Source organism: Centruroides vittatus, unplaced genomic scaffold (assembly GCF_030686945.1).
Source record: "Centruroides vittatus isolate TY-2023 unplaced genomic scaffold, ASM3068694v2 contig_1832, whole genome shotgun sequence".
Lineage (NCBI taxonomy): Eukaryota > Metazoa > Arthropoda > Arachnida > Scorpiones > Buthidae > Centruroides > Centruroides vittatus.
The window spans coordinates 332,771-349,343 of record NW_027121128.1 but is presented as its reverse complement, the minus strand read 5'-3'; the positions used below and the strand labels follow the sequence as shown (position 1 = coordinate 349,343).

Below are 16,573 nucleotides of genomic sequence, written 5' to 3'. Positions count from 1 at the left end.
CCGCTTGTAGCAGTAGTTTACGGTGGAAAGCAACATGGCTCAGATAGTTTTGTTTCCGAGTCCATTATGTTCTACTGTATTTAACTTTTTTGCCTTCTTAAACAATTTATGTGGTTTTATGAATGAAAATTTAGAAATTGTGAAAGCGCGAGTTAGCGCACGCGGTGATGTGTCTTTATGAATTTTTTTTTGAGGCTATTTTGAATGCTCTTTCAACAAATAATCCATTTTATGATTAAATTTTACAATTGGGACCTTTCTTTTGCCTTTAAATGCTCATATTTTAGAATTATAAATTCCTCCATCGCGATACTATCGATAGTGCGGGCGCCGCCATCTTTCTTTCTTTCACCGTCGTTCCTAAATGCCGACAAACAGCAGCGCACTCCCGTAGTAGCGGAGACGCAGAGCGACCGCTATTAAAGAACGCGCCCATGGAGCAGTCACCAATTATGCCGAAAAGTCCGTTGTTTGCAGCAAGTCCGTTGCTCAAGTCACGTAACGACCAAACAGAAGGTCCGTTGTTCGCAGCGTCCGTTATACGAGGCACCACTGTAATTGCCCATACAGGAGCAGCATAAAGTAATACAAATAAAACCATTGATTGAAATAATTTTATATAAATTTGAGCAGAATTAATTTTAGCTCTTGAAAGAATCAGTAACATAGAACCTAGTGCCATTTTAACCTTATGTATACTGTAATTTTTTGCCTGTAAAAATTGCTGATGAAAATAAAACTCCCAGATATATGTCATTTGAGACAACTTGTAAAGGTTGGTTATTAAGAAACCATATCTCCTTTCTTAAATACCATTACCTTAGTTTTCAAAACATTTATAAATAATCTAGTCACAACAAAATTCCTCTAAAATTGCAATTTTCTTTTGCAACATTTATGGAGTATCAGCAAGAATTACAGTTTTGTTAGCATATCTTAACACGTGTACCTCCACTTGATCAGAGAGAGAAATTCCAGGTATTCAGATTTAGTAAGTTTCACTATCAAACCATTAACATACAAGTTAAAAAGCAGTGGGCTCAGAATCTCACCTTGTAAAACTCCAGTCAATATCAAATGAATTAGTTGTTTCAACTAGTATCTTTACTCTTTCAGTAGCTTTGGAATATATATCAATGATAAGACCAAGAAACTGTTTTTTCATACCCATCCTCTCTAATAGAGACATAAAAGTTTGATTAACAGTATCAAAGGCAGATCTAAAGTCCATGAAAACAACATAAAGGTTTCCTCTCTTTTTCTGAAGTTTTGATTGAACCAATGTATTTAATACAAATATTTGGTCTTGACAAGATCGGCCAGGCCAAAACCTGCTTGCTCCTGACACAAAATATCATACTTAAGGATCCATTATTCTAGTCTTTTATTTAATAAAGATGTAAACAGTTTCCCAATTACAGGAACCAAATATATAAAGACAATAATTTTTGGGATCATACACATTGCCCTTTTTGTATATTGAGAATAATCAAAGATTCAATCCATGCTTCCAGAAAACTATAATTTCTTTTAATACAGTTAAAAACTTCCACAATTGTAGAAAGGAACTTTTCTGAAAGACACTTTAAATATTTTGTTCTAATAAAATCAATTCCAGGTGAGGTACCAACTTTAAAACAAATAATTGCTCCTTTTATCTCCTCCAATGTAAAATCTGTAAAACATTCTGTCTCTATTAAAAACACTTTATACATATCCATTGACAATTGTTCATCATAAATAATTAAAGAATGTTCTTTAGAGAATTTAGCAGCATAAAAATTGAATCAATTTTTCAAGATAATTCTTGAACTTGCACTTTTATGTTAAAAACTATTAATTGTTTGCCAAAATATTTTAGAATTATTGCATGACACCCATGTCCTTTTTAAATTCCAAAAACAAGACTGTTTTTTCTTTTGACATAATATTTATACTCTTTCAAATAGTTTTTACAGAAAGCATAATGTTCTACTGTATTTAACTTTTTTGCCTTCTTAAACAATTTCCACAGATTTTTTCTTATGATGTAACATTCACTATCATATGAAACATTTCTTATATGGCTTTTATGAGGAACAGATTTAACATTGTGAATTACATCCAGGGACATTGTTGCTTTAACTATACAACCCACTGGATTATGAAATGTGATGTTTCCTCCATATTCTTCCAATAAAATGTTACCTAGTGTGACAGTAAATAAAGATTTAAATTCATCCCTCCATACTGCAAGTTTACCAAAAAATTGTCTGTTAGCAACTCTAGATGATACCAAGGAAATCATTGATAGTAAGACAGACAAGTGATCAGAACCTATCTCTGATAAAACACACAAGTCATTTATAATATGAGAAAATATTTCTTGTGACACTATCACAAAATAAATTACACTGCTTCCCTCAGTAGTATGGTAAGTAAAATTATCTTTTTCATCCCCTAGCAATAAACCATTTAAGCAAACAAAATTATTATCCTCACAAAAATGGTAGTGAATTTTTCCTCTATCTAAAATATCTACAATAGAATCTTTTGAAGCTCTCAAAGCAATTTGCCAGTCACCAATAAAACACGACAAATAATCAGAATGTCCCATTCTAGCATTAAAATCTGCACATAAGATCTAGTTCATATAGCAAGTAGTTTTCTATAAGCAACAAAATATTCTTGAAATCATCATCATAATTATTGTTAAGCAGAATATATGACACTATTAGCTGGATATTGGTTAAGTCTTCAGTATCTAGTTGTAAAATGAGCACAAACTGTGACTGAAATATCAATTTAACTTCAAAGACTGCGTCTAATCCAAGTCCAACAATTAATCCACCACTGGGTCTTCCAGGACTCTCATAGCCTTATGCTACCTGATAATAAATTTTATAATCATTAGAAAACATTGATTCAATTACGAGAGATGTATGCCACGTTTCTACCAGACAGAACATATCCATTCTATATATCAGATTCTGAAAATTAGGAAAAAAATATTTATTATTTAAACTTGTGATATTATAAAATAGAAGTTTCATATTATCATTATTATCCAAGTACAGAACTTTATATTTATCATCCTTGTCCTTTATGTCATCATGCTTTTTATCGTTGTAAATTATATTACTAAAAAAGATTTATCTGGAAAATTTCACCTGAAAAATCTCACCTTTGTAAATACACACAAATATCTTATCATCTATAATTAATCTGTTATACTGCAATTTAATATTCCTAGCTCCTTTTAAACACATTTCTTTACCATAGAGCCTTAATTTGTTTCTGAAAGTTCTTGTATCCGTCAAGTAAGCAACATTAATGAATATATTTAAACCTTTTAAATTACTAACATTTTTGTATACTTTTAATTCATCTCCAAAACTAATCAAATCACAAATAATTAATCTTTTTCCATTTGGTTTAAATTGTCCAATTCTAGAAGCGCACTTAATATTCACATCTGTAACCTTTAAATTATTGTTAGAAAGTTTCTGACGCTTAAATAAGCTATTGTCCATTTAATCGTTATCCTTTATACCTGAGATTACAATATTATCTCTTCTTTCTTTATCTTTTAATCTCATTAACTTTTCATGCAAATTATTACATATTGCATCAATTTCCATAATTGATTTGTCATTTTTAACATAACTTTTTTCTCTATCAGTTTCAAGGACAGAGTCTGGATTCAAGATCTACCAAAGCAGTGTCTATTTTTTCAATCCACACTTGCATTCCATCTAAACGGTCTAAAAGTATTTGTGATTTACTATTTGATGAAGCTTGTAATTTCAACAAAAGTCAAATTCATTCTTTAATGTTAATCTCCTTTTCAACACTTACATAAGATAAGATCAGCTGTTCCGTTGACTCACCTGTTCTTTTTGCTTCCGATTCATTTTCTTACATTTCATGGCAATCAGTTTTAAAATAATGGCAAAAAAGTTTTCCTTTTCTGACAAGGAAATTCTGTCATTTTCCAAGAAAAAAACAAAAATGAGTCAAATCACAAGAGAGCAAAAAATTCACACCAACAACTACGACAGTCAGACAGCACTCCCCTCAGTTGTTAAATGTAATTCAAACTCTAAATTTGAAATATAATACTAATATGTGTTATTTATCCTATTTATTATTTAAGTACTCAATTCGTAAAAGCACACTCAATATTGCTTTCTTTAAAATCAGTAATCAGAAAATACTTATTTTTTGATACCGATGTATTTTCTGGAATTTATTACTATCATAAGTTACGCTTCTATTAATTAGATTTTAAAGCAATAGATCTAAACAATGAATATTTTACATCCAACATATACATGACTATTTTGTTTATTGAAAATTTAAGTGAAACATTTTTAAATACAGTAATACCTTGGTTTTCGTTGACTTCAGTTATTGTTGGTTTTGGTTTTTGTTGATTTTTTCGTGAAAAATTTGTCTTGGTTTTCGTCGATTGCCTCGGATTTCGTCGGCGTGCTCAAAGCAACCTCGCTGCTAATTTTGCAAAAACAAAGGGTAACCCATGTGTTTTCCAGCACAGTGTGGTGTTATTTTTTGTTTTGTGAACATTACCCTGTGAAGGCTCAACATCGGCCAACAGCTCCGTTCCCTGAACACTGGGAGTTCAGTCGTGGGTTCGCGCTTCACCACGGCGAGCTGGCTATGTAAGTTTTCCGAGTTTTCTCCACGTCTGTAACACTTGAATAGAGGCCAGTTACCCTTAAATGGATTTCCTGGAAGGCATTATTCCCCATGATACGACCATCATAAACGCATACAACTATTATTACATGACAATTACTTCACACTTTACCATGGGGCAATATAGGCTAGAAGCTCATGACCAACTAGCTTCTACAAGACAAGACATTACCCCACGTGTCTAGCTGAACAATTCCATTGCTTTCATCTTAATGCTAATTATCTTATCTTTAATCTTAATGCTTTTATCTTTATGCTAATTAGTCTTTTATGTTAATTTCTTATTGCTTTTAGTATTTAATGCTATATTAATTCTCTATAAAATGTGTTTTTGCTATGTATTTTGGAGTGTCTAGAATGAATTAATTGGATTTACATTGATTCATATGGAAATAATTGCCTCAGTTTTCGTTGGTTTTGGATTTCACCAATTGTTTTCGGACGGATTATCGACAAAAACCATGGTATCATTGTACTAACATTTTAAAAGTAATCAAAATATCTTAAAAAACAAGAAATCAGTAATTTTAATAGATAAAGATTTTCAGAGTAACTATTATGTGAAGACTATTATATAACGAAGAAACCATACACTAAAATCTGGTGATATTTAATTCAAAAACAAACATTTTTGGCCTTCTTGATATGACTGCTACAGCTCTTATACATTACATTTTAGTAATTAATGTTTGATTTTATAGAACACATCAGTATCCTAAAATATACATTATATAAATTTAACATTTTGGAATAATATATTAAATTCAAAACTTGAAATAATATTTAAACATAGAAGAATATTGTTGACAACTACTAAGTTAAACTCCACACCAAACTTTTTTGCAATATAAAGACCAGATAAAGTGAACACATTGTCAAATGATGTTAATATACTTTTAATAAGGCAAGTACTTTCAACAATACAGAATCATTGTCATCAGGCTAACAAACATCTGGAATTTGGAACAGAATTCCTCTATGTGCAGTAAAAAATTTTAAACATTTTAATGGAATTCAAGGCTTGTGAGTGCAAGAAAAGAAACAACATCCCAATTTGAAATAATAAGCCCAAACCGACAAAATATTTTTAATTGCATCAGCCCATGGTACATGATCATGTAGATCAGCTAGGAACTCATGGATTCCTGGTTGTGAAACTTAAAAAATGAGATCCATAAGCTAGAAAGCTCAAGTGTGGGTGTATTGCACAGGCACAAGGTGGAAATGGCAAAAGATTCTCAAATAAATAATACCCTATGATTGGCACAACATCTGAGGAGAATGGTTTGGACCAAAAAAGAGTTGAAATTGGAATCTAGGACTTTTTTGACAAGTTCTGGGGCATCTACATTTTTTGATATCCTCTTTATGTTCTTCTAAGTGACACCAGTATTCTGGAAGTGTTGTTGGGCATGATAGCAGTACAGTACAGACCCCAGAATTTTTGAGAAGAGTGAGCTTGTCCCTAACATTATAGATAAGTCTGCATAAAGTTGGTTGTGGGGAGAGAGGCAGGAAAAGACCACATTTTTTAAAAATTCAACAAATGCATATTGAGAGGGACCAAGGTATAGAATTGGTGACTGCACTAAGGTAAACCCTTTTTTTAGAATATAAGATAGTGTGCAGGAACAGCAAATTTTTAACTATGGTAGGCATATAGGATGGTAGGTGAATAATTTGCCTTGTGTAACCCACATAGATGTTATGTAACTCAAGTTCAATAAGCTCTTGAGTTAATGGAAGCAAAAAAAAAAAAAAAAAAACTTCTAATGAGGGTAGTAATGGCCAAATTGATATAATGTGAAGGCTGAAAAGATGTTGCTGGGATAATATGGGATATTGTGTTTGTGATACACTGAATAAAAGAGTCCCAAGTGTTCTTAGATCTATGTTAACACACATCTAAGAACACTATTTTTGCATCCATCTCCTCTTCTAAGGAAACAGAGTAGGGAAGTAAATGGCAGACAAATGATGTACAAAATATGACAGTTCCTGATCTGTACCTTCCAACACAATACAATCATCTCTAATACAAATACAGAAGCAGTTAGCAAGTGACAGAGAAGTAAATATTTTAAACTCTACTTCTCTCATGATCAACTCCACCAATGTAGCAGATAGGGAAAGCCCTTAGGGATCTCCTGCTTTTGTAAATAGATGGCACCTTTAAAGCAAAAATAACTGTGTTCAATGATGAACAAGAGTGCCTCCAATATATCCAAAATTTGTTGTGTGGTAAAACTGTTTTTGAAGAGCAAGGTATTAGCAAGCATGATTGCCTCAAAATAAAGAACAGAAGGGTACAAAGATATTGCATACAGTTTGAAGCAACAGTATGTATTTGAGGGTAAGGTAATAAACCAATAGTCATGCTGTTAACAGATTTAGCCTGCAAAGATGAAGGGGTAACTAAGCAAGACTCCAGGATTAGAGATCCAATAGGATAGGTTTTTAAACTATGAGAACCCAGTAAAAAATTTTTAGCAGAATAACATAAGTCAGTTATGCAGTGAAGACTAGACTGTTCCACCTTCCAACATCTAAACCTAGAATAGTTGCATATGATCATAGACTAAATTCAATTTACAAAACAAATAGCCAAATAAATATTCAAATACCTGCATATGCTATTGCAGAAACCCTACAGTTTACAAATTATTAAGATAGAGTAAACAGCAAAGAGCACCCAGAGTATACTCCATTTATTCCTGTAATAGATGAAAGATTTAACCAACAATTGGTGTATGTCGGTTCTACAAATAGATCTTTAACAAGCAGACTGGCAGAGCATAAACATACAATAATATTGATAACAATAATCCAATATCTACTTTAGCACAATACGCAACAAAGCCTGAGATATCCGCAAACCTTAACAAGACCAAATTATTACAAAACATGTACAAGGAACACAAACTACAAACATTAGAAATATTTAAGGCAACATTAAAAGGAGGATGCATAAATCATATAGACTGTAAATCCCTATTGACTGTATGGCAATTTTTATATGATAATCCATGTAAAAATGCTTTGTCACAAGATAGGCAAATCAACCACAACACACAGAAAATATATATCTTTATTTGTATTATAATTATTTAATGTTATATTTTATTATAATTATATATATATATATATATATAGCCATACTATGGTTTTTTAATTATGTTTTTAATTATGAATGCACAAGAAATATAGGATGTTCTATATCTTAAAAATTAAATAATGTCTCTTACCACATTTCCAATTTTGAACATTATCAAATTGAAGCTAGTGCATTAAATATGACACAGGCTTATGAAATATGCCAAAAATGTTTATGTTATTAATAAACGTGTTTGCTGGAAATACAAGATTGGTGTTGAGAGTTGCAGGTAAATACAGTACATGCCATTACAGTACAAACATTAAATTTGAATGCATTTAAAAAATGCACATTTTAATGTCAATAATTTACCATTTAGTTATAAATTTTAGACAGAACTTATATTTGAAATCTCCTAGTGTTTCAATTTTTGAATCTGTAATATTTGTTATAGAATGTCTATGCATTCAAAAATAGAATGTAAAGTTTGTAAGTTCTGGTTTATAAAAATAAGATTTTTTCTTTACCATTTTTGAATGTATATGAAGGTATTATGCATGTATATTAATTATAATCATCAATAATTAGATTATATAACATCAAATGTATAATTGTGTAGAGTCAGCTTTTAGTTAAACCAAGGGTTTACAAACTGGTTGCTATAGATTACTTTGAGTAAGCAAATTAAATCTAGCTTTGAAAAGGAGTCAATGACCAAGAGGTCAAGAACTCCTGCTTTCAACCATATTTCAATTATCCAAGAAAACTGTTATTCACAGTTGTGGCCTATGTTGCAATTATAAATGACACACAGTACTTATATAAATGTTATGACTATAATGTAATAAAGAAAATTTACAATAATCTATAATATAAATATAATATTATTAAATATAATATAATATAAAATCTAATCATCTGCAATAATCTAAAGTATATGTAAATGTTTTAATTAAGTCAAACCAGCATTTAAATTTTTTCAGAATTAGTTTAATGAATATCAAATACACAAATATTGCCGACTATTTATTTTGATAATGTATTATGTGTACAATCTCTCACAGAATTGATTGTTTACATGCATTAATGTATTGATTTCATGTAACCAATACATTCAATATATTGATTACATTTAGATAAATATAAATATTCCATTAACCCAATTTTTAGAGTAATGTCAAACAATTGATGGATTACATCAGGCTCTAATGCTACTATGAGGAGTGTTTTTTAAGTAAGTACTGTTTTGATATTAAAAAAAATAAATGAATTTTTTTTTAACAATTTTATTCTTACATTTAAGACTGTACAGTAGAGCATCGATTATCCGACTCAATTGGGGACTGAGGTTGGTCGGATAACTGAAAAAACAAATAACCGAAAAGTGTGAAAAAATACATTATTAGTATAGTGTATTAGTATACAGTAGAGAGTCGTTAATCAGAACCCCGGTAATCAGAATCGCCGGTAATCGGAACGATTTTCAGTCAGACTGTGTTGTGCTGAATCGAACGTTTCTGATACTAGATTTACTTCTAAAGTATAATTTTCATGTTTTTATATTCTTAAATATATTTATTTTGTTTGTACAAAATGAAGAAATAATTTTTAACGATACGATAGCCTCAATTATTATTAAAAATTTTCGTTAGGCGTGAAATCGGTGAAAATTCAACATGAAGCGACACACAACAGAGAAAAATTTGAACATTGGACAGGTTAATGTATTTTTTTCATACATAATCGGTAATCAGAACAAATCACTAATCTGAACAACCCCAGTCCCCAATTGATTCCAATTAATGACTCTCTACTGTATTAGTATATCCGATGTAATAAGCATATTAGTATATTGCTATTAACCTACTTCGTGTTGAATATTCATCAATGTTAAGCCTAAGAAAATTTTTTTTTAAAAATAATAATCATCATTAAATTATTTCTTTATTTTGCACAAAATAAATATAGAAATAAATAAAAAATAGAAAATTAAGCCTGGTTCAAATACTGGCCTCCTTTTCATGGTCGAGCCAGTGTTTCCAGCTAAAACATGCAAAAATTTAACAAAAATAATATTAAAGTAGCCAAGACATAGTCAAATATTGTAGTGCCACATCACTAGCGGACATTTGAATTTGCCGACTAGAACGCGGTCGGTTAACTGATGTGACGGTTGATCGGGGGTCGGATAATCGATGCTCTACTGTATTTTAATCTACTTTTCAACATAATTTCTTCCAATATTAAGGCACTTATCATATCGTACAACCAGCTTCTGAATTCCATCCTGATAGAAACCTGTGCCTGATTTGCCAACCACTGCAGCACAGCCGTTTTTGCCATCATCATTGTCGTCATAGCGCTGACCTCCTAGACGCTTTTCAAGTGGAGGAACAAGTGGTAGTCACTAAGCATTAGATCAGTGCTATACTAAGGGAGATCAAGTTGTTCCAGCCATATGATGTAATAAGGTCTTGGGTTTGTCGAGCCACGTGTGGACGGGCATTGTCATGAAGCAAAACAATCCCCTTATTGAGGTTGCCACGTGCCTTTTGTTTGGATGACAAAATCATAGTCTGTTTTCTCAAACTTTTGTATCAACTTTCTGCACCAAGTCTTCACTAATGACAGACGGTCATCCACTACACTCCTCATCATGGACATTAGTACAGCTATCTTTAAATGCTCTAACCATTTTCTTACCATCCCATCACTCAGAATGTTTTTCCATACACCTCACTAATCTGCTGATGAATCTCAGCCACTTTCAGGTCTTTTGCATTAAGAAAACGAATCGCTGCTTGTACTTCACAATCAGCAGGATTTTCAATTCTCTGAGGCATTTTAAACACACACAAACAAATGTAAAATGAACGAATGCTTCTGTAATTACGTCTGTGGCTAGCCAACAAATGTACGTACTCAGTGAAAATTCATAGAACACCAACCATAGTACTTTAGCAGCCCTATTTTAAAATGGTTCTTACTTTAAAAAACACACTTCATATTTAATAATTAAATGTCAAGTCATTTGGCCTAGATGTAGGTGTTAGGCACCATCGCTTGATAAATTTAATAATTATAATTAAATTAATATTTAATAATTCATTTAGAAGGTTCTGGAAGAAAAGAATCAGTCCAAAGCAGAATTCAAACTCTTAACTCCCATTTGCCATGCAGACATGTTACCAGTTATGCTATCCATACCAGTATGGTTACATCTAAATTAATAGTTTCAGAAGCAAAGATCAGATGGAGGTCCAGGTAGTGTAGCTGCTAACATGTCTGCATGGCAAATGAAAGTTACAAGTTTGAGTCCTGCTCTGAGTCAATTCTTTTCTTCCAGAACCTTCTAAATTAATTTAATTATAATAATTAAATGTATGGCCTAGAGATGACATCTAATGCCTACCTCTAGGCCAAATTAATTGACATTTAATTATTAGATAGTAGCATTATAACAAAGCCGCTGATACTTTTACAAACTACTTCCAACACAAACGTTTAATAAATGTTAGAAAAAAAATTAAAGAAAGCAAATGTTTTCGGCCACTTTAATGGCCCTCATCAAATTACAAAAAAAAAATTTTTTTTAGTGCCGGAAGTGGTATATAAAAGCATCTAGTGTGTTTGTTGAACTATTCCAGCTTTTGGGAGTTATATTTGCATCACTGTAGCATTGGCAATGTAATTTGCCAATTGTTTGGGATTATGTTTAGTAATAGAAAACTGAAGTTTTCAACAGATATCTGTGTAACGTGATATATTAACTGTTTTAATTGAAGCTATAATAGGAAAAAAGCTAACATTTTCAGTTATCGTGGTAAAGAAAATATTAGCACAACTGAAAAACTACGGAGTTTTAGGAGGAGTCTTAAAAAAATATGATAAATATACTGGCGTTACTTCCACGTGAATGGAAATGGTTCATTTCCAAGGAAACATTATATAATCATGTAAAGAAATAAAATGCAATCTAACATCGGCCTGTTTTATTTTTGAAATATGCTTCTATCATGCAACATTTGATCAATAATTTATTTATCATTACAAATATATTTCATTGTTTTTTTTTCTTCATCTCCATAACAACACTGATGAGTTAAATCATTTTTCTATGAAGTTAAAATAGCACAATCACCAAAAATGTTTAAAAATTTTACCATTACAACTATTTCTATAGTTTGACTTTGCAAAGTTCTTTATTTTGTTACCGATCATTTTACAATGAATATATTTACTCTCTACATACATTTTTTACATGTAAACTTTCTGAACAAATGAAATAAAAATAAATGATTTAATTTGTAGTCATTGCATTCATTTGGTTTAAAATCTCAAGATTTTTTAAAAAGTTTGGTAAAAAATTGAGCAATAATTACAATACAGAACAAGAGATTATGAATAAATAACAAATTTATAATGTTTTATACATAATGTATATTATATATTTATATATTTTATGTTATGTATATAAAAACTGTTTTATAAAAAGAAATATAAGCATTTTTCTTGCCTATAAATCAAAATTATTTATTGATGATACAAGAAAAGTCTAAAATCTTTTAAAATTTAAAATAAGCACTTTCAACTTTTTTATTTAAGGCTTCTTCAATTTAGAACTCTATTACAGATATTTTCCAGACATTTGTTTGTTCTTTATGCATTTGAATAGTTTGAGCAAATGTAATAAAACTTTCCAAAGATCATCTTATCATCCAAGAGGCTGTTGATAAATGTATTTTTTTGAATAAACTTTATTCTCCTGCTTGTAACAATCCTTTCAATTTCTATCTGACCAGCAAGATAACAGCATTTGAATTGAATTACTCAAAAGTATATGACAAACAAGTGCAAAATACACAAGTACTTTTCAAAGATGCTAAGTTTGAATCTTTGGTCAAATAACAATTGGAATTCAGCTGAGAAAATGATAAGATAAGAGTTATTAGAAGCAATGAGTTTTTGAATCTGAATCAGAAGTCTTTTAGCCACAAGATCTCATTGATTGCCCATTAAGCCAACAATAAAGTCTTACAGTTGACTTTATTTCCAATAAGAATTCAGCTGCTGAGAAAATTATTAATGAAAATTATATTTTCATAACCAAGTCAGATAGAAGCTTCGCAAAGAATAATTTGAATCTGGAGTATTTGTTTAGAAAGTTATAAGTAAATGACAATCATTTGTGAAAACAGTTCTGTCTAGGGATAGAATCTCATAAATGAAATACAACTGGATAAAATGTTAATAAAATTCACATCTTAAAATTCCAGCACAGCAAAAATTTATTTGTAATGAATGTTTTCAGCTATTTTTGAAGACTGTCATCAGGTTACTCAAATAATGACAACAGATATATTAAGAGAACGTATGAGCAAAAGGTTTTTAAAAATAAAAACCACATATATAAAATTTTAAAATTCATTACGTAAGAGAATTTTATGCAATAAAAAAAAAAATAAGAATTTCAAAACTTTGAAACATAGACAAATTTATTGAAAAACTTTGAAAGTAAAATTGGCTATTTATTTCATTCAAAGAATCACTACACAACACAAGGAGTTAATGCATTCATCTTCTATTAAACATTTTCAAGATCTTTCACATCTCACTGTTAGATTGAAAATTTAATAGTTACAAACATGTTTGAAACGATTACATGTTTGATCTGATGAAGATGGATGATTAACAAATCCAAAAATACTTCGACATGAAAGAAAATATTTCTAAAAGACTATTAATTCCAGAAATGTAATTGTAGACTAGATGTTTTGAAATCATTTCTGTATGAAAAGTTTATTTATAAGTAAAGAATACCAACACACCAAAAAACTAGCAAAAACTATTAATCCTTTACTTAAACAAATGCTTTCTTCTGTATACAATGTACTGTACATTGTCAGGTTCAATTAAAAGAATACAGAAATAGAACAGTAAAATGAAAACTGGAACAGTGCACTTTAATTTACAATTTTAAGTGCAACAGAATATGCACATGACTGTTACAGAATTACTAATGCATCTGTTTAGAGAATTTGAATAATGCCCTGCAGGCTGACAAGATTGAGTCCATTTCTTTATAATCAATAATCAATCCTAAACAGCCATGTGCATAAACTGTCACACTTAGAATTTTAAATTAAAGCATTCTGTTCCAGTTTTAAATGTATCATTCTATTTCTACATTCTCTTTATTGAACCTAACAATGTCCATTGTATATGGAAGAGAACATTTAAGTAAAGGATTTACAGTTTTGCTGGTTTTTGGTGTGTTTGGGAGCTTTATTTATAGTAAAAACCAGTATCTATATATCTGACTTTGTTTATTTTTAATCTCATAATTCTGCTGAATTTGATAAATTTATGTAATAATGGAGTCTTTTTTCTAAAAGCATTTGAAATAAAAAATTCTCACTGATATATATATTTTAATTTTAAAAAATTAAACTGATTACTAAATAATATTTACTACATAAATATTGAGTTATTTACCTATTTGTAAAAGATCTTTAACAGCCCGAGCTTTAAAGAGATGTTCTCCTCGTTGAAATTCCTCAGCACTTCCATTTGCCAAACATGAATATAATCTGAAAAATTGTTTTATTAGTTCTTTTACAAAAGATTAGTCCAGCAAACAAACAGAAAAAAAGTGTTGATATATAAATTAATGTATAATTAAAAATGTATTAAGCTTATTTAACTGTAAGAAAATTTCTTATATATTCTTATCAAAGTTTACATTTTTTATTTATATCAAAATAATAAGTTACAACAGTTATCAATGAGGAGTTAATTAAGTTAACAGTTAAAATTGTCTGTTTTACAATATTGTAAGAATCATGGAACAAGCATTATAAAATTAATGGTATTTTCAAGTTTTAAAATTCACACAGATGGTAATTTTCATATTAATTTAAATTACAGACAAAGTCTGTCAAAACAGTCACTTTTTTGATCCACTTTTTATGTTCCAGAATATGCTGTGATGATGATCATTATCATCCCATAAGATCAGTTGGATCTTTGGAAATCAGGATTCCTGACACCACTTAGATTACATGGACTAAGATGCAAATAAACATTTAAATCTACTTCCAGAGTTTATAGGAGGGACTATTTTGATTGTGGGTAAGACAATAGAGTTAGACCATAAAACTAGACTGTCATTTCTAGACCACAACAATGAATTTATTGACAAAAGACAATTGATAATACAAAAATATAAAATAAAAGTTACATAACATTCCCTAAGTTTTAATTCTACAGATATTAAATAAATCAACTACTTCATTATCTGACTGCCTTAGTCTCCAATAAGAGAGAGTTTACAATAATTTGAGTCAAATATAATACTTCATTTCTGTTCCTTATTCTTCTAAGTGTTTGACAGGGATGACTGTGGTTTCCTGCATTTGGCAAGAAACTCTTTTGGTCCAGATGCAAACGTTCTTATTCGTGAGTTCAGTTTTCCCAGCACTGGGCTGTTTATATTTGGCCCTATTTATAGTTTATAGGACTTTGTCTGTCCAATGGCTAGGGATGATTCGGGTCACCTGAGGAGAGAAGCAACAAGGAACTTCCTTGTGGAGTTGATATCAAAGTCAACATCTCTCCTCGGGAACTTCTTTCTAAATTGAAAGAATAGTCCCTCTGTGACTCACAACTAACAAAAAAAAAAAAAAAAAATTGTGTTAAATTATTATTAAATTTTATCAATTCAGGCAAAAAGTATTGGCCCCAGGTTCTCACAATAATTGTGTAACTTTTAATTTGTGTGACAGTTAACCTCAAAAAATAAAATAAATAATTTGATCCAATATACTTAATGGAATGGAAGTATTTGACCTAAGTAAGTTCACATATGTACTTTAGAATAAAAAGAAAGCATTTTTGAAATATTAAATGTGTAATCATGTAATCATTTAATTTATTTTAACTCTAAGCTCGGAAAATTTTTTCTATATACCTGGAAATGAAATTTTTTACCCCTCAGGCTATGAGGAGAATTTGTACAGCAAAAGCAGTCAAACAACTTTCCCTTTGACCAATTGTCTTGAATGGATTAAGCCAATTTTGTATTTAAAGAGTTTAAAATCATGCTCTTTAAAATAAATTTCTTTTAAATAAACTGAAATTTTCTGTTACATAATCAAAAATCTATAATCAATACCAGTGGCGTGCAGTGACATTTGATGATAGGGAAGCTGTGTTTCTGTAAGAAGCCGATTTTCAGGGGCAATCAATCAATTGTGCGTCAGGGCCCGTTCGTATTCGTTTGTTCGATAAGCCAGTAAAAACCGTATACTTCTTTAAATGTATTTTTAATAGATTATCTGACGTACTTAATAAATAAGAAAGTTCAATATAATTACCTCCGTTATTAGATTCAATAAATTCCCTATGCCCTTTAAATGCCAATTCTTGCTTTGAGAAAAAACACATAACATCTATTAATTTAGATATATCTATTAATCGTAATTATCTTGTTATAATTTTCAATATTTATTTTATATTGTCTACCAATGTTAAATTCTATTCCTCTTTGATTTCCAAATTGCTTCAATTTTACGAAAGAATCGTCATTCGTCATAAATTTTATCGTCAAAATGTCGAAATTTTTTGTTGACGTATTTATATTTAATTTAGGCATTGGTCTTTCTCTTTTCATAATGTTTTCTTTTTCATTATATGGTCTTGAACCAAAACTTTTTTAAAATAAATTTTTGAATCACTAGCCACGATATAAGGGCTAAAATTAAAATTATCAGAAAAACTTAC

General features: G+C 30.1%; 1 protein-coding gene across 1 annotated transcript in view; it reads right to left on the bottom strand.

Moving 5' to 3' along the window:
* Dora (Dorado) overlaps positions 1–16,573 on the bottom strand; it is a 152,809-nt gene that overhangs the window by 85,151 nt on the left and 51,085 nt on the right. The window contains exon 3 of the mRNA XM_067264242.1: positions 14,288–14,382. Within this exon, the coding sequence (XP_067120343.1) occupies positions 14,288–14,382 (95 nt within the window). The remainder of the gene's footprint in view (positions 1–14,287; positions 14,383–16,573) is intronic.